At 34.4% G+C, this 27,763-nt stretch overlaps 1 protein-coding gene across 1 annotated transcript; it reads left to right on the top strand.

Moving 5' to 3' along the window:
* On the top strand, positions 1-27,678 carry LOC129003558 (BAI1-associated protein 3-like). The gene is made up of 19 exons (XM_054431855.1): positions 1-49; positions 329-504; positions 1,807-1,931; positions 2,892-2,999; positions 3,564-3,701; positions 4,698-4,749; positions 6,035-6,073; positions 9,915-10,063; positions 11,077-11,179; positions 11,908-12,015; positions 12,351-12,425; positions 13,016-13,117; positions 14,170-14,379; positions 15,067-15,388; positions 16,711-16,920; positions 18,037-18,160; positions 18,573-18,778; positions 25,120-25,252; positions 26,239-27,678. Exons 1-18 carry the CDS (start codon positions 1-3, stop codon positions 25,212-25,214), a joined length of 2,391 nt encoding a protein of 796 aa, XP_054287830.1. The 3' UTR covers positions 25,215-25,252; positions 26,239-27,678.
* Positions 27,679-27,763: the final 85 nt, after the last annotated feature.

Genomic DNA, 27,763 nt, shown 5'->3' with positions numbered 1-27,763 from the left:
ATGCAATACAAGGAGACACCACAGCACTACAGTTGGCAGCAGTGCGGTGGTTGGCGTACAGTCGGACCCAACCTTGTGTAGACCCTAGAGTGCTGTACAAGCTGCTCACATCACTAGAGAACACTTATCTTTATTCTTTTTTTTTGTTGGTAGCCCTGAGTATTCTACATCAGCATGCAATACAAGGAGACACCACAGCACTACAGTTGGCAGCAGTGCGGTGGTTGGCGTACAGTCGGACACAACCTTGTGTAGACCCTAGAGTGCTGTACAAGCTGCTCACATCACTAGAGAACACTTATCTTTATTCTTTTTTTTTTGTTGGTAGCCCTGAGTATTCTACATCAGCATGCAATACAAGGAGACATCACAGAACTACAGTTGGCAGCAGTGCGGTGGCTGGCGTACAGTCGGACCCAACCTAGTGTAGACCCCAGAGTGCTGTACAAGCTGCTCACATCACTAGAGAACACTTGGCCTATGGAAGTGCTGTCCAGGGAAGAGGTGAATTAGACTTGCTTGCCTTGAATTTTAAAACACAATATGGGCAGAATTCAAATAAAAAAAAATTTGAATCCGTCTTGAGGAGGGTTCAATTTATTTAACTCATTCATCATAATAAGCTGTTCAAAGCACATAATTGAAATGTTTATATGAATTCTGAATTGTTTATTGATAATGGTTTTGCAACTACTTTGTTTAGATGAGTAACTTATTTAAAACTTGGATTTTACTGCTACAACAAGCCCTTCAGAATACAATTTAAATCCAGTTAACTGAGAGTGGTGTACCGTAGTTAAACACTGGAATGTTTAGCTTGCCTAAAAATAGAAATTGTTGCCTATACTTCGTTAAATCTACAGTTAACTGCTTAATGATTGTTACTCTGGTAGCCGCTCAAATCCAAGTTTATTTTACCAAATTTTCTATCTAGGGAATAAGCTATTACTGTAGCAATCATGGTAAAACCCAGACCCGGGTTTTGTTCAATAACTGGAATAAAAGTCATTCGATATTGGTTAAATTTGGTACAAATGAGTTAACCTAAGTTTTTTTGCTTGAGCTGGCAAACCACCATAATCTGACTTCAGGTACATGGTTTTATAGGAGATTTTATAAGGTAAAAATAGGTGTTTCCCCCTTTTGATCCTCAAAACACCAAATTTTGCTACCTTGTAGAAAACACAAATAATTTAGTTTATTGAAGCCACTTAAATAGTATTCTTACTTTTAGGAAATATTTTAGTGGAGATCTAGTTATGCAAAAAAAATTGCTGATCTATAGGGTTGCTCTGGCAGGGGTATTTTACCTTGCACAGGTTAAATTTATAAATGTATGCTGATTTTAGCACTGGATAAGTTTTGCCAAATATACAGTTAATATGTTAAGCTATTGTTAAGCAGTTGCTACTAAAATCTAAGTTGATTTTTCAACGTTATTAACAAGTGCAATTAATAATTATAATAATAAACTAGCTATATTAACTATTAGCTTTACCCGTGCCTTGTAACAGGGTCAGGATCCAGAAGAGATTTTGGTTCCTTCAAGATGCCGTAGAATGTTTGCTTCATCATGGAGTTTAATTTATTGGCACATTTTATACACTGCTATTAAGTGAAAAAAATCATTGAACAAGTTGCTCCCCAGTTGGCCATTTAACATTAATCTTATTTTACCAAAGAGTTTTAGCATCATTTTGAAAACAGCTGTTATTTTGCGATTTGACGAACACATTGTATTTCTTCATCTATTATTTTTATCTTCCCACTGCAAAAACTCAGAAGTAATTACAAGCATGTTTTCAGGAAGAGTGGTTAGCCGACTCTTTCAACATTTTTCTGGATTATTCGCTTCAACTTATCAGGAAACATCGAATACTCTTCCCTCCTCATCACCGACCCTCAATGTCTCGCTTGGAACATCTTTTAAGGTCAGCAACTTTTTTACAACTTTTACACTGTGGATACCTTATGTACGCTGTGAATCCTAATTTTATTTTAAAATTACACAATCAGAATATTTGGAAATGCCAAACCCCTCGTGGAATTTGACTCCCCTTGCTTCCATAACCACTGCGAATCAACTAACATATGTCACATTTTTGCACATTATTACATCTAATGCATAGGTGTAATTTTGTTCCTGCTAAGCCAGCAAAACTGTTACACTATCATCCTGTAGTATTGTGGGGTAATGCATTTTATAAAAGAGCAAAATATTAGCGTGTCTGTACTTATATTTAACATATTGTCTAAATATAACCTGTTCTTTAGGAGTGTATTACTTAGATCTGCTCACTTGCTACAGCTTGAACTTAAAGTAGTATGATCTTGCAACTTATTAACCTCCCAGGGTACCCAAGTCAGTTCAAAAGATCAAAACACATTATTAGGTAATTACCGGAGAACACAGGCCAAGGTTCACCCTTGCAGGTAGCCTATTCCTCATGGAGAAGTTGACCTATTTACGCTTTTCCACTGAAGCGCCCAAACACTTAAATTGCGATTTTATATCAGTAAAATAATGTAATCATGTTGCTTGTCTTAATTCACTTTCATTAATTATTGGGGGTTTTCAAAGAAAAAATTTTAATTGGTTAATAACAATTTTTTTTTCCGTCTGTTACATTTTGTCAAACATTTTTGACATTTACACCGAAGTACTCCTTGAAAGATTAATAACGACTATTGTGTTCACAGTAACTAAAAACCAAGTACAAACAAAGTCAGTGAGTATGTCGAGAAATGTCCTTATTTTAATTTTTAAGTTTAATTAAAGCTACAAAATTAAAATCATTTTGTGAATACAAACAAGCATATCTATGAGATGGTAATTTCATTTAATAAAATGCTAGAGATTGATGATTTTATCAATATGCATGACATTACAGATGCTTAGGATTGCTGTCTTCCATGAAGGCCTATTGGAAAGTTTGTCCTTTCAATAAAGAAGTCAGAGGAGAAATTATGCAATCGCTGAAAAAGGGAACCCAAGAATGGTAAATCTCACAACATAAGATAATCATTAGATAGCTATGTACATTACTATGGTCATATAATTGAGCGTACGAATCTATATTTTAGCTAGATGCTCTACTTGTGTTTCACAATGAGGTAAACACACGGAGAAGAACAAGAGTATATTTAATCTATATGATCATGTGGTTACTTAAACCTTATGCAGAAAAAAATTACATGCACAAGCCTCTAAGTTATACAAAATATTGAAAATAGCCTGTTTGGTACAGTTTGATAAGCTTTTTTGCAAAATAAAATGAACATAATCGGAATGTAAGTAAACAGTAAAAATTAAAAGATTGTGAGTATCCAAAAGCTCCATCTTGATCACTTTCACTTCAACTAACAGTCCCAGAGGTTTTTGAGGACATCGTAATGCCTTTGTTGATCGGTTTTCAACCAAAACTTTTGTAAACTATCAGCCCCTCAGTTCAATAGTCTTACCTTACCTGTGTGACAAAAAAATACATGGACAGTACCTCTACTTTAAAATTTAAATTTATAGATGTGAATTAGTGATTAACCCCCTGATTTCAATTTACAAGGTACGAAGAGCAACACAAAGGCATGGCTAACATGCGAGCAGACCCGGACACTAGGATTCTTGCTCTCGTCAAACTCATCACAGCCTTCATAGTCGATCTTCAGAAAGGCACTGACTACTACAACGGACTTTTCGAGAGGTAAGTTGTTAGGTTTACAACATTAGGCCGTATAACATTAATGATGAGGGTAAACACAGCCTCCTACAATTCAAGGCTACAGAGGTGGTATGTGGCACACACCGGCTAGCCTACTGCCATGTAATAATAACAGTAAACATAATAAATAACAGTAGTAACAAACATGTGAAAGTAACATTGCACAAAGAAGCCATTATAAACTGGTGCAACCAGCTGTTTCGGTCTGCCCAAAAAGCGGTGTTGCCACTTTGGTCTTAGAGGCCTTTGTATTAGAGGAGGCAATAAGGTTAAGCATTGACCACAATTTAAATATGAGTTAAAGAAGCCTATGATGAAAAAATAGGCCTACTGATAAAATGAATAAAACAGGAATCTACTAGGGTTGTCCGTGAATTAAAGTTTTCATTGTCTTTGCTTTATGCATGACCAAGCCAGTTCAAATCTGACACCAGTGCCATGTTCTCTACTTAATATACAACTGTTCGAGATGGATTCTACCCCTAAGCATTGATTAGATATGTGATTGTAACTACTGAAAATAATGCAAAGGGTATTAAACCCTCTCAAGTTTGAATCAAATTCTTCGATTAGGTTTAAGTATGAAGGGGATCAACCCCAATTGAAGGATTGGGTTTCTTCCATTGCGAGTTAAAGGATTTACAGAAAATGGTTTTGATGTCATAATGTGCGATAGTGGCTTATGATAGGTAGTTTAGTTTTCAATAGGGCTGTACACATAAGTACAACTGAGGTGGGTGTTGATCAATTTCAATTAAAGCAGAGATTAAAATTTCAAAACTGAGGAAACTGTCCTTACTGATCGACAAGTTTAACAGTGTAGTGTATATTTGTAGAGATTTTAGAGCCAGAAATATGACTCGCTCATTAGGTCAAGGGAAAAGCCAATTGGGTACCCTATTTTAGGCTCAAAGGTTTTACAAAATTAATATGATTTTTTTGTTGAATACTGTGGAAAACCATTATTTTTGTTTACAGCACCAATGGAGTTTCTTATTTCTGTGCTGTTTACAAACATCTGGAAAAACTTGTGAGTAAGAAAATCATGTTAAGTAATAGTGTCTTTTACCAAAGTAATATTTTTTTTTTGTTTTAGTGTGATTTTTCTGGTAAACCGAATATTTGACGTAATTTAGAAACAGAACACATTTGCTTGCCAATTGAATGAAGTAGTCTAGTTTTAGCTTGTAGGTCTAGTAATAGAAATAATTGACATTTTTAGAAAATATTTTTTAGTTAAAAAATGAAAAAAATGTGATCTTTGAATAATTCCCTTTTTATCTGTACATGAAAAGAAATAGACTAAAAGTAAATTATACAAGTTTTACTTTATTTTTTGTAATTATTGTTATTTAATTTTTTACCCAATACACTAGTAGATAATTAACAATCCACAGTTTTTAAAGTTTCAGTGACTTCCTTCCTTCCAAGTCTGATTATGTGCCTAATATAAGTTCTTGAAGTTTACAGTAATTTCCTGTTGTGAACAAACTTTTCTTCCAAGTTCAATATTTAGTCTGATGAAAGGTGAATCAGTTCAGGCAACAGCAACAGTGGTTAATTAGGCTTTAAGTATACATCTTTTTAATTTTGTGTTGTTTATAGTTTGAATCAACACTGAATATACGAACAACAACACTGTGCTTAACAAATGCCTCTCAATTTTTGTGAATTTTTTGTCATACTTGGTGTACACGAGGAGTACTTAGGTTTTTAAATATTTAAAATAGAACTTTAAATATTTGTTTTTATATTAGGCCTATACATAAAATAAGCTAAAGGAAAAAATGTATCAGGTAAAGAATATTTTTTATTGTTATTTTTATTAAATTAAAGATAGTACTGTACTGGATTATTTTCACAGCCTATAATGGAACAAATTTCTTGTGCGTTTTCATCAGTAAAAGAAAAAAAAAAAACTTAAAAACTTTGATTGAATTAAGTCTCAAACATATTACTGATTTCATGGAATATTGTTGAACAGTATGCTATTCACATTTTCAATTAAATATAAAAACATATATTTTTATCACTACCTGTTTAATATATTGCCCTACAGTATTAAACTCAAAACTTGTATTTCACTAGGTTCTTAAAATGATATTTTAGTCCTACGCTGTTTTCTAGTTTGAACATTGCTTTACCAAAATAGTTTTTTTGAACTTGGTTCGGGCCCATTTTGTATGGCTTATCGTGTAGCGTTAACATTTATAACTTTGACTGTTCAGTGATGGAACTGTGTGTCTGGTATTAGATTTACCGGACCCCCATACTGCAATCCGGCGTTTTAGCTTTTTCATTGTCTTGTTCTTTAGATGGCCAAGGAATTCTCAAGAGTGGTGGATATTCTTGAGGTACAGCATCAAAACGATGATGCGTCAAAGCGATGACAACATCGTGACGTCTGCATCGCTGCTTAAAGTTTGGCTTTGCTTCGGGGGTAGATTCAGATTGTGAAGACGAATGCACCGTAGCTATTTTAATGCAATATGCAAATAAATGCTGGAAGAATGATGTCTGATTTTCATGAACAAGTTTTCTAAAGTAACATTTTTAGTAAAATTAGTTTTTTTGCTGAAACTTTGTGGTTTTTTACAATCAAAAGATGAAATAAAAGTTGTTTAACAAATTCCAAATACAAATATTGCATTGTGAAATAGCTATGGTTTGATTTAGTGACTATAGAAAGCTATCACTTACTTTTTCTGCTTCTAATTATAACTTTCCCACTTACGAAACGTTTCAGTAACATTACACCAACTAAAAACATGTTGTACATTCACCAAAGATGTTGAAAAATCTATATATAAATTCAAGTGCGAAATTAATTATTTGTTAATTCCTTATCAAATAGTAGGCCTATATTTACAAAAAACTTGAAAGTCAAAAATGTTTGGTAAATTTATTGTACGGTAAAACTTATCAGGCCTAACCAAAATGAAGGGGGTTAAGCATTGTACGGTAAAACCTAATAACTGAAATAAAGGGGGCGAAGCTGTTACATATAACTTATTTTTTTTATACAAATGCATTATTGAAAACTAAGTAATACCCTTTTTTAAATTTTATAATAAAACTTAGTTCGAGCCGGTAACAGAGAGATGTATCGAGTGAGTGATAGCAGTCTTGCTTACTTTAGGCTCTGCTTGTCTGCTTATATGTCTGCGGCGGTCTAGTCAACGACATGTCTCTACGTTAATTAACAATGTTCCTGCATTTCACCTTTTTTCAACTCTTAACGCATCTTGACGCTTCAGTGTTGTTGTATACTGCTTAATAATTGTTTTTTCATAAGTTTGTTTGCATTATTTGATGTGTATTTTTGCTTATTGTTTTAAATAGTAAATAAGTATAACATTTTTGAACATGCAAGATTTTTTATTTTTAAATGATAAATTGACAGTTAAATCTTAAGAAAATGCAAAGAAACTGCAAAAACGTTATACAAATTTGACAGTTAACCTGAACAAACAGAAATATAGGAAAACAATCTTTAACGTTTCTAGATTATAGAGTGCAAATAATAAAAAATGAATAAATAACCATATGAAGAATTTAAGGTTAAATGAAAATTTGGTATAGCTAACTGCGCACAGCCTAAATACATAAGTGATGTGCCAAATTCTTTTGAGATCATAACTCTTTACTAACATCTACAGCCTACAACGATTTTCGAGGATCAACGTATTCATACTTATTAAAAGCTTAAATCCTGCATGAATCTAAAAATAAATCTCCTGTGACCACCTTTTATCAATATCATGCCAGCAATTTAAGGATCCAGAAAATGGAGGAAAACTTTTGGGAAAAATGTAATTCCGATCAATGAGAGAAAATTAAATTTCATTCAGGATTTTCTTGGGACGTGATATTTTTTGATTTGTCAGCGCTTATCCTTTACCCGCATTGCGAGTCAAAATGGCGTTTCTGCGATGGCAGGCGATGATGATCATGTCTCAGCAATAGCGAGAAATTTTCTTGATGGTACTGTGATTGCGAGATGTGTTCACCCTGAAATTGGGCTGCAAATAAGAAAAATGTTGATGATGGGGTTGTGATTAGGATTACCATCAATCATACCACAATCCAATTACTAATTAATACCTGATAAATCTTTATAAAAAATATTTATATCATTTCAATTTAATATTCATATCTACTGGTATTACAATGGTAGATTCACTGAAGTAAATCAAATTAAACAATGTATAAATAACACTTTTGCACTTTAAACCGTTATTTTCTAATACATAGCTTGGGGAGTGAGCTGGTCTAGTTGTAGAGCGCTGAGTTTTGAGTCCGAGGTCCTGGGTTCAAATCCTGCCAATCACCAATAGATTTTATCCGTGTGCGACTCCTAGGTCAAGCCTGAAGTAATGTTTTAAACAGTTCTACGCTACCTAGTGTTCTAGAATATAAAGGTGGGACATAAAAACACCAGATGAGTTTTGTAGTAATAAATACCTATTTGAACTCCTGAAGTTTGCGTTAAGGGTTGAAAGGGTTTGTTAGAGTGTTACTGCTTTACATGTTAGTGATGTTCTAGCCCAGTCTTCAGTGCCATTGTCCAGTTATATTTTCCCGTTCTGTGTCTGTACATACTGAATGGCCCGCGGCATTTAGATAGTGTTAGCTGCATAGTGCGTAATATACTTGTACATTACAATTTTATGACATTGTACAATATTCTGAGTCATATTATTGGTAATTTGTGTGTGCATTATGTTATTGTTTTCCACTGTTTTTATTTTATTGACACTTCCCTTCTTTGGAATTTATTCTACTTTGTGTTTTATTTCGTTAATTTAATATCCTAGTTCATTTTTGTGCTGTTTCTAATAAAACTGATTAACATTGTTATTCAAGGAAATGTTTAATTTTGTACAGTATTTTTTCACGATATACAATTTTCAAAAAAGGCCTCTGAAATTATATATTTTGATTCAACTTTTTTATTTTTCTGCATGTTTGCATGCCATTGAATTTTCTAAATGAAATTAACATCTAAAACTAATAGGCCTACTTATCAAAATATTTAACTTTTGCTCAGCTGTAAAACTTTAATTAATTGAGCAACAGTGTGTTAAATTTATTAATTCCAAACAGAAATTTACAACATTTTAATTCTGGTTGTCCTGCATTACAATTTATGTTCATAGTTGTTTAACTTTGATTATAATAGGTATATTTTTTTAACTTCTTCTTTTAATTGCCTCTTTTTATGTTTTTAAAATCTTCTTCAATTATTACTCTTACAATTTTGTTTATTTAAACTGATCTCTAACTAATCACACAGGTTTCTGATAACTTCAATTCCGTCATAAAATGTTATTGAAACAATTTCAAATTAAGTACATTATCTTGGTTAGGATACTAATTGTAATCACTGTACCATTCAGATCATATTGTTAAATAAACAAAACGAGAAATACAATAGTTGCCCACTCCATTTCTTACTGAGCCTAAAATTGAGTTAAACTTTTGCTATACTGTTGAAGCAGTACTTGTTTGATATATTCATTTAATTAAAGTACGCCGTTAATTTGTGAAATCCCCAATAAATTGTTAAGTCTCGAACCTTTCCAACTCAAGTTTTTCAATCATGCGTTTAATTTCTTTTTGTTCAAGGTTATATATTTTTGTAAACATCAATTTTTTGTAAATTTTCAAGTTAACCAACAAGTTTGGGACAAGCTTTGTTTAAAAATTTTATGAACACTTAACAATTAATTTTAATTGTCGTTGTGACTCATCGTAAATATATTCACTTTTAAATTAATTTTTCATGACCAAGTTTTATTTTTAGTGTAAAATAGTGTCCAATTAAATTGAAAATTTGGCCACAATGTAATTTTTGTTTGTATTCAACAAATTACAAAACTTGTGACTGAAAATTTTAATATTTTACCTCCTTTTAGCGAGAACCAATAGTTAAATAAAAACCTAATCAATATCCTGCAGTTGTCTACTAGAGTATTTCAAACCAGACAATATGGTATGCTATATTGTTTAGGTAATGTTCTATTCAGATCTGTTTTAAGCTATTTACAGTTTTTCTATTTTATAAATTATTCAAAACACTTAACTGGAAAGGTGTGGATTCCGATTGTACCCAAAGTTCTGATAGATGAATCAGTAAATATATTCTGACTGTAGATATTTGCTGTGTCGTGACTGTATAATTGTTCGCTTGAGGTGGTGAACGACCTCGGGCCCGAGATGTCTACGTTGTGTCAACAACTGAGGATAACAGAGCTGGGAGTTGAGCCTCCGAATCTTCCACCGGGGGCTGAAGTGGGAACTCCGATCTTTGAGCTTTACCTCTCCGTGCAGGAATTTATCAGGTAGAATACAGAACTGTTAATACTGTTTTACCACACTAAGTAGGTATTTTAAGCCAAGTATGAATGGAGATGAGTGTAGGATGAGTGGCGCGATCTTGTAGTCTTGTTAGTGACTAAGGCCGACATTCCTTAGACACAGCTGTTAATTAATAGCCCATACAGCTAATGGCAACTAAGGGACCTACAGTTTATAGTGGAATCCGAACCACATTTTTGCCTTGGTAATTACGAATTGGTCTAATTATCAGGATAGTACTGTGGATAGTCCTAGTACTCACCCGTGCGGATGTTAATCCACACTGGGGAGTATCGCATCCACAGTGCATGCCTATAAATATCCACAATTTGTGACCTAGTAGCTGGATTACAGGACGACGCCACCCGTCCCAGAACTGTTTCAATTGTAAGTTTAAACTGTGTAAACAAGAATTATTCCAGTATACAAGGACTGTTCAGAAAGTAGGGAACGTTTTGGAATAAAATAAACTGTCTGTATGGGAGAAAAATTATATTGCCTTATAAGATCACAGGGAAGTGAGGTACAGTGGAAACACACTTACAGTACGACCGTACGCTTTCAACTGTGGTATTGTTGTGCTGGAAATGTACATGACTAGAATGGGAGAGCCCGAATCTCTCCCACTGTGCACTGCGTGAAATTCCTATCACACAGGGTCTTCCTCCGCCGAGTGTTTTTTAGTCAAGTGTCAGTTGGACTTTGTGTTGTTTAGTTTGTGAGTTGGACTTTGGCCTAGACACAACTTAACTATTAAATGTTTCTCTGTACCTACCTTTCTGTGATAAGATCAAAATTACTTTTTCCCTACATAGGTAGCCACCAAACAAAATGATGCTCTTATTATAGTGGTGAAGATTTGAAATTTCTTTGTAATAGAATTCAGCTGTCTGCAATCTCAACCACTTGGTGGTCCATTATGACACTTGGAAATACAACTAAAAATAGTGCTATAGAGATTAGGATAATATTCAAAGCTATATACATTCTAATACAGTTTCAGAGAACATCTGCCGGAACACAAGTCCTTATCAGTCCACAGCTACTACGAGTGGTTTGAACCTGCTGTTGACAAGTGGCTTGACTTGGCAAAGTTCAAGGTCAGTTTGATAAAGGCTTTCTCTCGTTTTGTTGATAATTTTCACAGAGAAGAAGAGTCAATGTTAGAATGCTCATTTAACAATAATGAAATAGTATATTTCACTACTAGTCACGATAGTGGGAGCAAGCTGGTCTAGTGGTTAGAGTACAGGACTTCGGTGACTGAAGTCCCAGGTTCAAAACCCGCAAAATCACCAATGGATTTTATCCAAGTCATAATGCTGCAACCCCTAGGTCCAGCCTGAAGTAATGTGAAAAACAATTCCACTGTAGATAAAATTCATTGGTGATTTGGTGGGATTTGAATCCGGAACCTCTGGAACCGAAGTCCCACGCTCTAACCACTAGACCAGCTCGCCCCCAAAATATACCCCATGGCACATGCGAAATATACAATTAATTTTTTTTGTGACCTTTCAACTGACTGGAACCGTTTATTGGGAAGTCCAAGTCAGTTGTATATTAATTTTCTTCTCCCTTGGTGTATTCCTAAGCCTAGTGCCTTTTCCTCCAAAAAAAAAAACAAAAAAAAAAACACAAATATTTTTAATTTTCCTCAAAATTGTCTCGACTGAACCATCAAATGTTTGTCCTCTAAAACTTCAAAGTCTCAATAACAATATTACTATCGATCAAGAATGATGGCAAATGAAATAGAGAACACCAACCTGTTTAAAAAATGTATTTGAATATTTGTACTGAATATAAATTAACATTTATTTTTTAGGCATTAAACAGAATAAAGAAAGCTGCAGAGCTAAACAGATTCTGCTCAGGGGACTACATTGTCAAACATAGCACATCAGCTGTGGATACATCTGCTGTGTTTTATCAGGTAAACAACATTTAGTTAGACGATTGCAAATAAATTTTAACGCTAAAACAAAAACCTTTAACACTTTCCAACCATGTTTTAAACAATCCAGAATATTAATAGTAAATATTTGTCTGCAGTGTGTTTTTTTTTGTTTTGTTTTTTTTCATTTAAATTGTGTAAAACACTGCATCCTTGGTTTGGAAAATATTTTGAATGAATTTTTACCGTTAATTAAACCATTAGAAACATTATGTTCTGTATTTTTACCACAATTACATTTTTTCTATTGATTTTGTCCTGAAAATGTTGCTAAATATATTCTTTTGACGGTGGTTTTGTTTGTTTTGTTTCAGTTAAAAGAGTTTTGGAAGCAACTGGCTTGGCCTGATATTATTGGTTCCTACAATTTGGTTGTCAAACTGATAGATGTAAGTATTAAATATTAGTTTTTTTTAAGCTTAGAGATTAAATGTTCTGTTATCATCATCAAACAATAAACCCAGTGCTCGATTTGCGGGGGAACACAGTTCGGGTACTTCTATTTTGAAAAGATAAAATATTGGCATGAATAGGTCACAAATCACATTAAATAGTTTACAGTTCCGGCACCTCATGTTTTACAAATCGAACACTGAATAAACCATTATTGTTTGATTCACAATATACAAAGTACATTTTTATATCTGTTAAGATTTTTCCTATACAATAATCTTACTCTTAATCTTCTTAAATTTAGTAAAATTTTCTAATTGTATAGATTTTTTTTAAGAGGTTGGCGGCCTCTTTTAACCTTGCATTTTCCCGTCCACATAGACTACAGATCTGTGCGTGGAACGTATCCAGCAAAGCAAGGGGTGAACCAGGACAGTACAAAGGTGAACTGTACTGACAAAATGTTCGTGGCAGTGATCAGGATCGGAATCCACGACATCGCTGCCTTGGGCCCAAAGTCCGTGACGCTACCAACTGAGCCAGTTTTCTTAGTTTGCTTGCCTATTGATATGTATTTTTTTCACAGTGCATATGCAGTGGCGCCATTTACTATGCCCAACTTACCCAGCAGAAGCTACAAGAGACGGGGTATTACGAGGATAATTCCGCCTTCCGCACCACCGATGAGGTAATGGTAATGTAAATATTCACATTACCCCTGTAAAAGGTGTTCAACGTAATGTGTTTCTTGACTCTTCTGTCTTCCGGTTTACAGCCTGGTCTGTTTTAGTGTTTTTAAGAAATTGTTAAGAATTGATCAATATTAATCCTTTGATGTGTCCATAAGACTACTTATTTTGTTTTCTAAGATCTCATTATCATTTCAGGTGTACATTTAAGTTAAGTTTATTTATAGTTTACTGTGACAAAATTCTTTACTTCCTCTATCAATCTTCCTAAGGTCCTACTTCATCTTTGGTCCTTAAATTCCTGCTCTTTAGATGTTGTTTGATGGATCGATTCTTTTTATTGTGATACTTGTAATACAGTTGTTTACTGTACTGTATTTTGCTGTTTTGAGCTTTTTTTAGTTTCAGTGAAACAGCTTGTTCTAAGATTTAAAAACTAATTTGTATTTATCGCCATTTTGTAACTGTATGGGGTTGTCCAACAACTATGGTTTCTGTACTGTGGACATGTCATGTGAGAAACAATTTGCTAATATTAACTTATATAGTTACAAGCAGTTTCTTGGGTCCAAAGATGTGGCTTTTGTTGGGTACATCTTTTAGCCTGTTTTGTTGAGTATTATAGAATTTTATGGTTTTATCTTGCAAGTTAAGGTCTGGCTAACCAGGACATACTGCGGAACATGTTGCAAGACATGTGTTGAGATATTTTAATTTGGGAGACAATAATTGTGTGACATGGTGTCGGGTCGGGGCATGTTGAAGGATATGTTGAGGGAAAAGTTTTGAGATTCGTTGTGAGAAATTTCGCAAAACATAATTGACATGATGAGAGACATTTTGTTATGGGTGCTGCAAGGTGTGTTTTAAGTTATTTTGCAACATTGTTGCAGGGTATGTGTGGAACATGTGGCAGGATATGTTGCAAGACACATGTTGAAATATGTTGTTAGATATGCCGGGACAGGCCTATGTTGAAGGGGAGATTCTTTGCTCTTTTGCCTTCACAACCTACAGCTAGTTAGCGAGATATTGTGATGTACTGTTGCAGATGTGTGTCGCAATGAATGACCTGGAGTACGTGAGACGCAGTGTGACTCTACTGCCTGATGAGCTTCAGGTCGAGGCGGTGTTGGAGGCTGTAGACGCCGCAGGGGATCATTCCACCCAATGGCGAGACAATATTACTCAGCTGCTTGACTCCGCTACCCATCAGCTACTAGCCGATGTCATGATGATTATCAACCGCATTGGTGTTAAGGTTTGCGATGCTATTGATGAGTGCAAAACGGTTGGAAAGGATAATCTTGCTCTAACAAGATATCATTTAATTAGGACGAGAGGTCGTCCAGTGGTCGAAACTCGACCAAAAATATGTAATGTACTCATTTCTCTATTTTCACCCCACACTGTAAATAAAACATGTGATTGGAGTTTCTTCCATTTGTTTTGATTTTCTGTTTATATTTCGTTGTTATTTCGTCACCATCATGGCAACGCATAAAATCCATGTTAATTTTTTCAAATTTTCAAACTCATTTTTTGTGCTTATCTTTGAGCCTATTTAAATTTATAAAGGGATTCTGCACACCTACAGGAAAATTGCTTTCTAACGGTATGCGCAGATTTAACCCACGATGCACACAAGCTGAGAAAACAGGTTTTAAAGAAACATGCTTGCCTATTAATATATAGATAGATTCCTTCTGCACTAAGTGCTTTTGTTTTGCAATGATACTTTTAAATGTACAATGTTGATCAGGATTGAGAAAGATTTGGAGCATTTTTGCATCCTGTACCATCCTTCACATAAAGAAGCATGCTTAACAAATCAGTTTTTACGAAACAAAACCTTTAAAGAAATAACAACTCCTGGCTGAAGTACATAAGATTATCTAAATATTTACATGTTTTCCCATTACTTTTACCCAAACAACCAATGTTACAGATGCGACCAGCCTTAAAAAAGTCCATGTTTCACCTCGCATGGTCACCCGACTCCCTTCCAACCAGTGACGCCATCACTCCCCTTCTAGAATACCTCGACTCCCACCTGATTGCGCTCAACTCTGCCTTGCTGCCACGCAACTTCGAGCGTGTGCTGGCGCTTGTCTGGGACACGTGCGTTACTGAGTTGGCACACCAGATGGATGGTCATGCGCAGGACAAGATGCCCGGCTTTTACGACCGACTCTACGAAGCGCTGGATTTTCTAGCAGAATTCTTCCATGCCGATGGCAAAGGCCTGAATCTGGAAGGTTTGAAGACAGGTGATTAAAACATTATGGATGGATAGAAACTAATTGGACATACCAATACTGAGACTATTTACAATCAAAATCATGTAAGCTTAAGACAGAGGTGTGTTGATACTAAAAATTGATCGATTCTTGATACCAATACCTGAAAAATCTTCAATTTAACAAAACTTTCTGTACGTGTTGGTTATACAGGATACCTATTTATTTTCTTTTAACACAACCCAAATTAAATGTAGTGTGAGACACATTTTTATTACAAAACTAGCTGTACCCGCGGGCTTTGCCCCGTTTAACTTTATAAGTGAGCTCGTTCGCATGGCTCAATCACGCCCTGGTTGAAGTTCGTTCGCTACGCTCACTCACTTTTAGGTTGGAGCTTGTTCGCTGCGCTCTCTTGCCCTGCAGGTTAGCTCGTTCGCTACGCTAACCCGCCTCCAGGTTGAAGTTTGTTCGCTACGCTCACTCACCTTTTGGTTGCAAATTAGCTGTTGTCATAAATGTAAAAGAAATAATAGTGCTGCACTCTGTTGATAATCCTTGTAACTTTAATGATATTGAACATCATAGAACAGAACCAACTTGTTTAATTGAAACAGCCGTTAAGATTCATTAATTCTAATTAAATATGAGTACTCATAAGGTTAACATGGGAAACTCCAGAGCCACTGGGGCGGAGCCCGAGAGTCCGATCAGAATAAAAACAGCTTAGTTTTCCTATTTAATGCCTAAAGAATCAGTGTACCAAATTTCAGTCTCCTAGGTAAATGGGAAGTGAGAGAATTAGTGATGAGTGAGTGAGTGAGTCAGTCAGTCAGTGAGGGCTTTGCCTTTTATATATATAGATAAGCTGATATGTTGATACCCCGGTTTTCTCTACTTCATTGCCGATCAGCTGATATGATTGTTGCTTTCTTGTCTATGAGGTTTAGTGTAATTGGGAATTTATTGCAAATAAGACACAATAAGTTTCCCAAGTGCAAAGAGTTGTAAGAACACGTTAAAAGTAAATTATTGATTTTATACTAATAAAGTTTTTAAATTAAGTTTCCAGGCGTGATTCCAGTAACTAATAAATCAACTAATTGACATGTACAAATTTAAGGAAACCAGATCCGTACAAATTTAATGAAAAACTAGACCTAAAATACATACTCTTTTTGAGATTGTGATAACACCATGTTACTAAACATGAATAAATTCGACAATACCATTTTGTTTCAGTTTTTTAACACCATCTTTGATTTTGATTCTTCGGTGTTGTGCCCAAACCTCTCCTTATTAACCCAATTCAACAGTATCGGCCCTTCCTGACTTACATGGACCATTTTCAGAGGTTTACCGCGGTGTGGAGCAGAGGCTAGGTTACCACAAGACTGAGACAGAACAGCTGATCAACATGTACTACATAGAGCGTCTGCAAGAACAGTTTATCACCGAGGCGACACCGTATGGCGTGCTGACTGTACGAGCGTACTTCCATCATGACTCTCTCTGTGTGGAAGTACTGAACGCCAGAGACGTCATACCACTAGATCCCAATGGTGGGTCAATGTTTATTTATTTTATTTTAGCTTTAACATTTTGCTCAGGGAGGAGAGTTTAGTTAAAATTCTGATGGATGTTAGTATAACTCCTGAAGCATTCATGATAGTAATTCAGCAATCAAAATCTTTGGTAATTAGGTTAAAACAAGTTGGGCCAACGGACCAAAACAAGATAGTGAAGTGTTTTTTCCTTTTTTCAGTAAACCACTTTGGCATTATGATTATACAGTGTTTGAAAAAGTTAATTAGTTATTGCATGATTGATTAACCTGAAAGTATTTTTTGATTAACCATCATGGTTACAGTTTCTGGTTATTACAAGTTAAAAGTATCCACAATTGATTTTTCCCCTAAATAGAAAGTTAAAAAAAATACAATTCTTTGGGATATTTGGCTTACAAAATATGTATTTGGCTTACAGAAAAAGGCGGTTCGAAGCATTGCTGGAGAATGCTCAGATACACATTTTAAACCTCTTTTCATTAATTTCAGGATACCAACCATAGTAAATCTTTATATATTCCAAATTCTAATATATACAAAGTCAAACTTAGATCAATTCTCTTTCCGAAAAGACGTTCACAATCACTATACAAGAGGTAGGGATAAAATAGATATATTGCAGCACAGATTGGCAAAAACCAAACATTTACATAAATTAAATTGTATAATGTTTTTTAATAAGCTGCCTGAAGAAGCAAAATTAGTTTCTTACAGTATTTTTAAAAATAAACTGTATGACTGGATTGTTAAAAATCCCTTTTACAAAATTGATGATTTTTTAAGTTGTGAAATAAATATTAGATTTTGAAGAGCAAGTTGAAATAAAGCTTTTATTTTCATGTAAGTGGCTATTTAAATTTAGATATTTTGTACTGTAAACACTGAATCACCTTGTTTGTAACTATGTATAACAATGACGTGTCCTATTTCTTTTATAAAGATCAATGGAAATAAATATTTCTTATTCTTATTCTTATTCTTATTACTCACAATATTATAGACCTAGTTAATAAATTTGACTGATCCAACCATGAGATAGGTCTTTTGTTCCCCTAAAATTAGGTATTTGTTTATTGAAACATGGTTATCTTAAAAAGTGTTGTTTTACAGGTTTTAGTGACCCATTCGTCATAGTAGAACTTCTGCCAAAAACTCTGTTCCCGCATTGCAACGAACAAGTCACAAATGTACAGAAGAAAACTTTGAATCCGCTATTTGATGAATGTTTTGAATTGTAAGTAGCTTTGTCTCTTGTTGTAGTACTTAGTAGAAATGTGCAAGCTGAGAATTTTGTGTGATTCATGTTCTTATTTATCCTATTGCACTATGTTCTAAATAAAAAAAAAAACCATTTGATTGTCATAATATTATTATGGTCTGACTGAACGAGAAATACTATCAAACTAACAGCCAGTGCCTAAACTCACAGCCCAAACTCACAGCCAGGTTAAATAAACCCAATCAGCTTATAATCAGCCCTTAGGTGAAGTTTCCCTGCAATTGCGTCAAAATTATAGACATCACTCGTATATCATCATTGCTGACTGTGATCGTACCCAATCATTAACATCTATCGCAAGCACAGGGACATCATCATCACTGCCTGCAATGCCAAAAATCAGCAAAAAAAATCAAATTTCTTTCAGCTCGGTGAGTCTAGACCAGTGTCGAGCTGACGGAGCGATGGTGGCGTTTACAGTGATGGACCATGACGTACTCACAGCTAACGACTTTGCTGGGGAGGCGTTCCTGTCTCTTGGCTCCATCCCTGGAGTCAACAGTGCTTGCAATGCAGACAACTTCCACGGCCTCAAACAACTGGAGCTGCCACTCATGCACCAGAAGAACAAAAGTAACTAATCTGTTTAATGTAGATTATGTTTGTGGGTTCGGGAAGTGTAACAGTAAATGAAACCACATTAAAACTCATCAGCTAGGATTAAAATAATGTGTCTCTGGTTAGAAACATGATTGAAAAAAAAAAAAAAGAAATGACTATTATATAATTGCCTGTTGGTAGCATCTTCTGTCAGTTTGGAAAACTGCATAAGTCACTTGTTTTTAAATTTTTGTAGGGTACTTATTTTTTTGTCAAATGAGTTTAAACCAGGGGAGCTGTGCGCAAATTACGCATTTAAATGTTCTGGAGGTAGTACGAATCACTATTTTACCTAACAAAGCTGTTTTTGTACAAATCAGGTTCTTTGTTATTTTAAGGGTTTTTATAGGAAAACTAGTAGTTACCCGGCACGCGTTGCTGCGCTTACAACTATAATATTAAATGGTAATTTTTTCTTTACGATAAATATTAAATAATAAAAATGTATACCAAAAACAAAAATAGAATATTTATCTATATATAAAGCCAAAAGTACCCATGAACTTTTGAGAAAACACACCCCCATAAACCATATACTTCGTCATGGCGAGAAACCTTACTCAAAACTATCCATTATGTCATAAATTGCCCTTTAAGGTCATAATTCCTTTCTAAAAGGGAACTTTTTATATACCTAATGTTAAAATACCTCAGCTGTACTTATTTGTTTGTTATTCTTTCAATTTATTACCTTACTAGCTGTACCCGCGGGCTTTGCCCCGTTCAACTTCATAAGGATTCGCATGGCTCAATCACGTCCTGGTTGAAGTTCGTTCGCTACGCTCACTCACCTTTAGGTTTGAGCTTGTTTGCTGCGCTCACTTGCCTTCAGGTTAGCTCGTTCGCTACGCTAACTCGCCTCCAGGTTGAAGTCCGTTCGCTACACTCACTCACCTTTTGGTTGCAAATTAGCTGTTGTCATAAATAAAAAAAAAATAATAGTGCTGCACCCTGTTGGTTATCCTTGTAACTTTAATGCTATTGTACATCATAGAACAGAACCAACTTGTTTAATTGAAACAGCTGTTAAGATTCATTAATTCCTTTTAAATATGAAAAATCATAAGGTTAACATGGGAAACTCCAGAGCCACTGGGACGGAGCCCGAAAGCCCGATCAGAATAAAAACTACTTAGTTTTCATATTTAATGCCCAAAGAATTGGTATACCGAATTTCAGCCTCCTAGGTAAATGGGAAGTGGGAGAATTAGTGTGAGTGAGTGAGTGAGTCAGTCAGTGAGGGCTTTGTCTTTTATATATTTAGATTAAAATCAGGTGTGATTATTTGTTTCTTTTACTGTATTTTGTTTATTTCAGATTAACTTAACCAATCAATAGTTTTATTAATACTTATGATGTCAAAGGGGGTAAAGCCCGTGGGTAACAGCTAGTTTTACTTAATTGCCAGTGGATAAACAATATTTTTCGTTTTTTCACTAGGTGAATAAATATAAAAGTTTTCAGGCATACGTATGTCGCATATGCATGTCGTGAGCACGCAACATAGAGCTGTCCGTGTGAAAAGCATGCATTGTCTAAATTTAAACCGGTGATAGTCAGGGATTGCTCTTGTGCCTTATAATGGTGATTGCAAAAGCAAGAAGCAAAGAAAATTGTAGTCACTTGAATTCAAAGGGTAATTTGCATGAAATCATCGGTATTCTTGGTTTCTCCTTTAAACTTACCACTGATGATTGTTGCTTCGATCAAGTTTGTTTTCATGTTTTTTAATCCTCAGTCTGGTTCCATTGCTCAGCTTGGGGAGATTTAAGTTTCGCATTAGTATTATTGGAGTTCCTTCTTTTAATGACAGTAATGTGGTGGGTTAATGGCAAATTGGGAGGCATTTTAATACATGAGATAGCACGCACAGTTATTATTCACTTAATAATTTATGTTAGATTGTGTGGGTATACAACAAAAGAAAAAAATATTAAGGCATTGCCATCTTTTTTATTGTTTTTAATACTTCGATAACGTTTTTTTTTACTTGTTATGTTTACATATTTAATAGTGGATAGTTTAAACATTGTTGAGTGCACAGGTTTGCTGCAATTGGGGTTTAAAAGTAAAATAGTTTTCTGTGCAGCATTCTGTGGAAACAATGTGGCACTATTTCAAATTAAGACTACTAATACAGAATGTTGTGATTATTCAAAACTACAAAACAGTTGGTGAAAGTAAACATTTGCTTTTAAATCCTTATATATAATATGTGAAGGTGATTTCTACAAAACACTACTCCTCCGTTAATAATGGACGGATTTTTACAAACGACGTGTCAAAATAAAGTATTTTTTGTGTAGACGACCCCTTTCACCAATTCCTGTAATAAAATTCCTCGGGCTTTGCCCCACAGGCCATCAAAGTTGGAGTTTCTCCCATAAGATTAACATGGGGAAATTTAAATATTTAATTGGAAACTTTGTCCCCACTAATTTGAGAGAACGGCTAGGCGTAGAAACTTGGTAGAGGTGTCCAAAGAAAGGTCTTGGTCTGTAGATGAGTTTCCAAAAGAAAAACTAAGCAAAATCCCTTAGGACTCTGCCCCAGAAGGCTTTAAAGATCCCTCCACAGAGTTGTTTACATTTTGGCCATGTGAATAATACTTTTTAATAAAACAGCTGTTCATTTTTAAATTGTATTTCAAACAACACACATTTATTGGGAGTTACTGAATTCGTCTATCATTCTACCAAATATAAGTATTTGCAACGTTATTTTCTGATTTTAAAATTGATTTTCTTCTTTATCATGTTATGTTTTGCAATATTACGTTCCATTACAAAATCAGTGGAAAATCCTTTTATAACAGCAATTCTTAAATTATTAAATTATTCTTATACCTATTGTACAGGTTGGTGTCTGCCGTTTTCACCACTTTTGCCTACATTTTATCATATTATTCTACACATATAAAATATTTATGTAGATATATCTGCTCTTATCGTGTCAAATAAAATCCAAACATAGAAACCTTGCCTTAAATGGTACCCATCTTGACAAATTATTTGCACCTTCCTATATTACGGACTTTGGCGCACTAGATCACATAATCCTTTATAAGATACGTTGATTAACAATATGTAAACCTCAATATATACGTAACAGCCAATTTGCAGTATTTTTGCTTTTTGGAAATGTCCCATTGCTATGTCATTTGCATTATTTGTTGCCAATGAAGCCGCAAGATCATATGGACTAGGAGGCCCCTAACAGTTCAAGAATAAATGCCAACTTCACTTCAAGTATTCCACTACACCTAACATTCCGTAGAGAGATTATATTGATAACTTTATGTTATTGATAAGGCTGACACAACTGACACCCCCCATGTCAAGGAATTCCAGCTTTAACAGTAACCCCACAATCAGTTTCTCAAAACTGTGCTCGAGGGTTATTCATTGGCACAGAAGTACGATATGAACTGACGCGACGTGACGAAGGAAAAATCAAACTTACACTGTAACGAATACACCTCCCTTTAAAGTTAGAACTAGTCTTCCCAACAAACATATATATTTTTTAGAATATGTCTTCCGAAAAAATATTTTCTTTTCTAATAAAATCATATTATACTGACGAAATCACGAAAGTATTTAACTACAAAAGATCCACCAATACGATTTTAATACTATTTAAAGGTTCTTCCATAGGAAGAGATGCCATATAACATACTAATAATAACTCCGATGACGTACTGTATGGGGAATATTTTCATTGAATAATCAACCAAATTTGGCAACTAACACAATTAATATCATTATTGTTTTACACTTATTACTCTTTAAACAATGATAAATGCTCAAAATATGTATATTTCACCCAATTTATCGCAGTTAGATGAATTAACGTAAGCATTGAAAGTAACCGTCGATTTCGACGGGATTCACCTAGTTATATTTATTTCTCTAAAAATTGTAGTTCCAAAAGTCTGACATTGGACCCCTTAAAACCCACTGGGGCGGAGCACTTTTGACGGATCTGCACCAAACTTCACACAAACCATCCTTGAATAATGCTTAATAATGCTTGAAAGTTTCATTACAATCTGTCATTACAATATATAAAGCCCAAAGTACCCATAAACTTTTGAGAAAACTACAAGTAGTCACACCAACCATATACTTAAAATGTTCGTCATGACGATAAACCTTGCTCAAAACTATCCATTATTTCATAAATTGCTCTTTAAGGTCGTAATTGCTTTCCAAATAGAACTTTCCAATTTTCCATATACCTAATGTTGAAAATAACTCTGCTGTACTTATTTGCATGTTATTCATTCAATTTATTACCTTATTAAAATGAGGTGTGATTATTTGTTTGTATTACTGTATTCTGTTTTGTTTATTTCAGCTTAACTTAACCAATCAATAGTTTTATTAATACTTATGAAGTAAAATGGGGTGAAGCCCGTGGGTAACAGCTAGGATATTTAATTAGGTAAGCGAGTCGGCCCCCACGAAATATCTCGAGCTAGGAAAAAGGCAGCATGGCTTTTGAGGATTCATTTGAAAGCTTAAGGGTCCAAGGCCGGTTGGGAAAAATATCAGAAGTGTCAAAAACACCCCTGCTCTGCCCCACAGGCCGTCAAAGATCCAGTCATTTTCTAATGGAAGTACTGCTACAGAGTTTCTATAAGCGGTTTGAAATATACCTAGTATGGAACACAGCATTGACGTCAAGCAAGTTAATTGCAAACATGTACGTTATTAAATGGTATGACGCATGTCAAACAGTTCTAACATATAACAATTTAGAAAGATTAATAACATAGTTACATCAAAACATTTTCTTGTACAGTTAACATGGACAACTTTACCTAAAAAAATTCATTGCCTGACTAGGTTTGTCATTGATATTAAATATGTATTTATTTCTTATTATACGTTTTGTAAATATATCATTGACCATTTTTATTCGGTTAAACACAGATAAAGTCTATAAGAGAGTTTTACCTGGTCGATTCAAGATTGTGGCTAAACAAGTTAATGTTTTTGTTAATGCCTCTACGGTACAAGTTCTCAACATTCTATAACTAATTTGTTTCCAATGATTGTGTGCTTGTAGTATATATTTGTTTATATACTATTATTAATGAAAGAGGGAGTTCAATCTCAAACATTTTATTTGTGTAAACAGTTTAATCTTAATGCGATACTAGAATGTTTGTAATGGTTTATTATTTTTTTATTTAATATAAGTCACAGACTAACTCTAGCTGTTACCCAAGGGCTTCGCCCCGTTTGACTACATAAGTAAACTATTGATTGGTTAAGTTAAGCTGAAATAAACAAAACAGAATACAGTTATACAAACAAATAATTACACCTGATATAAATAAGGTAGTAAATTGAAAGAATAACTAACAAATAAGTACAGCTGAGATATTTTGAACATTAGGTATACGGAAAGTTCCCTTTAGAAAGGAATATTCTACCTTAAAGGGCAATTTATGAAATAATGGATGGTTTTTCGCAAAGTTTCTTGTCATGGCGAACATTTTAAGTAGGCCTATATGGTCTATGGGGGTGTGACTCAAAAGTTCATGGGTACTTTGGGATTTATATATGGATTTACTTGTAAACATTGTAGTTTGAAAAGTCTGACATTGGACCCCTTAAAACCCACTGGGGTCCCTTTTGACGGATCTGCACCAAACTTCACACAAACCATCCTTGCATAACGTTTAATAATGCCTGAAAGTTTCATTACAATCTATAGTATATATACATAATTCCTCTTTTATAGATATAGATTGCAATTCAAATCAAAATTTCAAAAACATGAACAAATTCCTTGAGATGCAATAGTAGTACCCGCATACCGAATTTCATCAAAATAGATGTGGCCTATATCTCTATACACTCAGGCCCGCCATTTCAAAACCCAACACTTTTTTGGATTCAGGGGGGGCCCAATATGGATATTGCCAACCAAAACTCAAACCCTAAAATCAAAAATCTTTACAAAAACAATACTTTCTCCTTCAATGTTAGAATGTTTAGGGGGAGAAAGTAAGAATTTTACTTAATAACAACAACACTATTGTGCTATTGAATTGAATCAGATGGTATTACCTGTTACCTGGGCCCTTTTTAATGCAATAACTGTAGAACTACTGCTCAATTTACAAATTTAAAGCTTTGAAGATGGCCATCAGTGTGACAGAATCGTTGCTACCCCATGTTATTGATGGCACAGTTTTCAGTCTAGAAGACAAAATAAGCTTAAATGTCCTGAAAGCTTTACGATTATTTAATCGCACACTAATCTTGCCTATCTACCTATAAAATACTAATTTGTTCTAGATCACCCGATCCTTCAAACGTTGGAGCTGAGAACATGGGACAAGTCTGCACAAGAGTTTGTCAAAAAGCAGAAACAACGGATCGCGACGTCCTAGTCCACCCCATGTGCCTTGTGGCTTTACTTCCTTCTAGTGTAAGTATTTACTGTGTCATCATTCCAAAATCATTATTATTTTATTACAATAACTATGGCATTGTTCAATCATCATTATAAAAAATACATAATAGTACAAGTCTTAGTGTGGATTTTTTAAACTATTTTTTTCTATTTTTTATTAATAGATTACACACAACATTTGATTAATTGCTAAAATTGCTCAATTAGTTGAGTAAAAAATAACTTCAAAATGTAATTTGTCAGCAGTCAATTAAACACATCTCCATAAACTTTTACTCCAAAATACCTTTCTGAATTGCTATATAGCTGATTTGTTGAGTGGCCTACCTAGAAAATAAAAGGCTGTCAAGTTTGGTCTAGAGATTAGATTAGTCACTATTCAGTATCTTTTTGATTGGTTCAAACTAAATTCAAGTATCCTTGATGTTTAATAAAATGACCCTGGCTGAAAATCAGCTGGTCTTAATCATTAACAAAGCTACCCATCGTGTCTACATTCATTTTACTCTAATATCAGTTAAGACACACCCTTTTGAGTCCCCATGCTAATTTATAAATTGGTGTAAATACCTGCTTCAATGTAATCCAAAATGTTACATGTGCTGCAGCTAGTTTCAACTTTGAAGAAGTCATCTTCAGATGGTGAACATTGAAACGATTAATGTACTGTTTTAATCGTTTCAATGTTTGTGTGTCTCTGTACTATAGGTGAAGCGACGTCTTTTTGATGAAGTGATCATGACGTAGGTGACTTCTTGAAAAGAGAAACTAGTTGCGCCATTAACAAAACTTTGGATTATATCGAAGCAGGTATTTACACCAATTCATATAATCAAAGCGATTCCGGAGGCTAACATAAAAATTACCATTAATTGTATAGTGATATCCTCATAATTTTTACTTCCTACTTGCCATATAAAACGCTGATCACAGAAAACCGATAAAATTTAACTCTTATGAGATATTCACTACAAAAATCTAAAATATTCGATCTTTTTCAGGCTGACTATGCACAAATATATCTTCAAACCCTCACTGTCTTCACGATGTCTCATCGAATCTCGATTGACAAAAAATGCTGTCCATGATACAATAATTATGTACATGACTTTGTCTTGTGTGTTGACAATGTGTTGTCGATGTAAAGATGTGAGCGGAGTTCTCCGAGGTATAAACCGGATTTTATAATCCACATATTGATGTCTTAATGGCCTTGTAGCTTTTTATAGTGCTACTGAAGTGCTCCAACCTCCAACATCTCCATTCCTGTCAAGGGTGTTCAGATAATAAGGTAACGTTCATGTTCGTACGATCTCAAACTGTGTTTTGCTTTTGTACTTTACCTTTACGAAAGTGTCGACCATATTTTATTATTTTATAGATTAATAGATTATACAGTTCACATTTTTTTGTCTGTTTAAGGATTTTCTAAACTAAAAGTCCTTTGTGGAATTTAGGTTTACGTTTTTGTTTTGTACAGGGTGACACAAAGGAACCGGACGTTTTTTAAAGAAGTAGTACACAGTAGTTAAATGGAATAAAATGGTTTTAATACTGTACATAGTGAGGTAAACATTTGCCATTTGTTACAAAACAGTCATTTTTTGAAAATGACGCCATGCATATGGCGGCCATGTACTTCTCTACAAAATGTTCATTCTGGTCTGAAAAGCATCTGTAACTCGGGTCAGGAGGTCTTGTTCAATGCCATTGATATCTTATGTGATTCCCAACTTCAAATCCTCTGGAGTGCGTGGTTAGTGAGCATAAACACGCTCCTTAAGAAACCCCCAAAGGAAGTAATCACTAGTGGACAAGTCAGGTGACCTTGGCGGCCACGGTATGTCACCAAAGAGAGAAATCACCTTGTTATGAAACATTCATTCAATACTGCACTCACTCCGGCGACGTTTTCGGGTGTTCTCGAAGTTCTAACAAGGCATGGTGTTTTCTTTCTTGTAGGGATGGTCAAGTCTCGAAATTTCGGGAAATTTTCGGGAAATTTTCAATCTCGTCACACGAGACGAGATTACTTTTTGGCCGAGATTTTTATCGAGACAAGAATAAAAAAAAAAAAAAAAAAAAAAAAATTAAAAACGCCTGCAGAAAGTCAATGCAATACCCGCAATACAGGAACGTGTTGTAGCTGCGTTTCCTTTTCGAAGGCGTTTTTATTTAATTAATTCTTTTAATGTAAATATTACTTTAATTCTTTTAATGTAAATATTACTTTCATTATTTTAATAATATTACTTTAATAACATTTGAGAAGTTTTGTTAAGTGTAAGCAGTGTGAGGAATGTTTTATTACTATAAAAAAAGTCAAAACCAGTAACTATTTTATAAAAATTAATATTGCTTTTATTTTATGATTTATTTTATTTTAGGATAAGTTGAACTCTATCCTAACTGATATCACCATGTTTCCTAATCGTAGGCATTTTTAATAAGTTAGGCGTGATTAATAAAAAAATGTTATGCTGATGTTATTTAATGAAAGATTGTAAATATTCTTGCCTATTATCA

The sequence above is a fragment of the Macrosteles quadrilineatus genome, unplaced genomic scaffold, assembly GCF_028750875.1.
Source record: "Macrosteles quadrilineatus isolate MER2022 unplaced genomic scaffold, UCM_ALF_1.0 Scaffold_9__3_contigs__length_116548681, whole genome shotgun sequence".
Classification (NCBI taxonomy): Eukaryota; Metazoa; Arthropoda; class Insecta; order Hemiptera; family Cicadellidae; genus Macrosteles; species Macrosteles quadrilineatus.
The sequence above is the reverse complement of the archived record's forward strand: the minus strand, read 5'-3'. Positions and strand labels throughout refer to the sequence as shown.

Excerpts from the sequence above, each read along its gene's own strand:
- LOC129003558 (XM_054431855.1), top strand. The coding sequence starts at position 1 with ATGCAATACAAGGAGACACCACAGCACTACAGTTGGCAGCAGTGCGGT. Across the intron at positions 18,161-18,572 it reads TTTGATGAATGTTTTGAATT|CTCGGTGAGTCTAGACCAGT; the intron begins GTAAGTAGCTTT and ends AATTTCTTTCAG. Across the intron at positions 18,779-25,119 it reads CATGCACCAGAAGAACAAAA|ATCACCCGATCCTTCAAACG; the intron begins GTAACTAATCTG and ends AATTTGTTCTAG.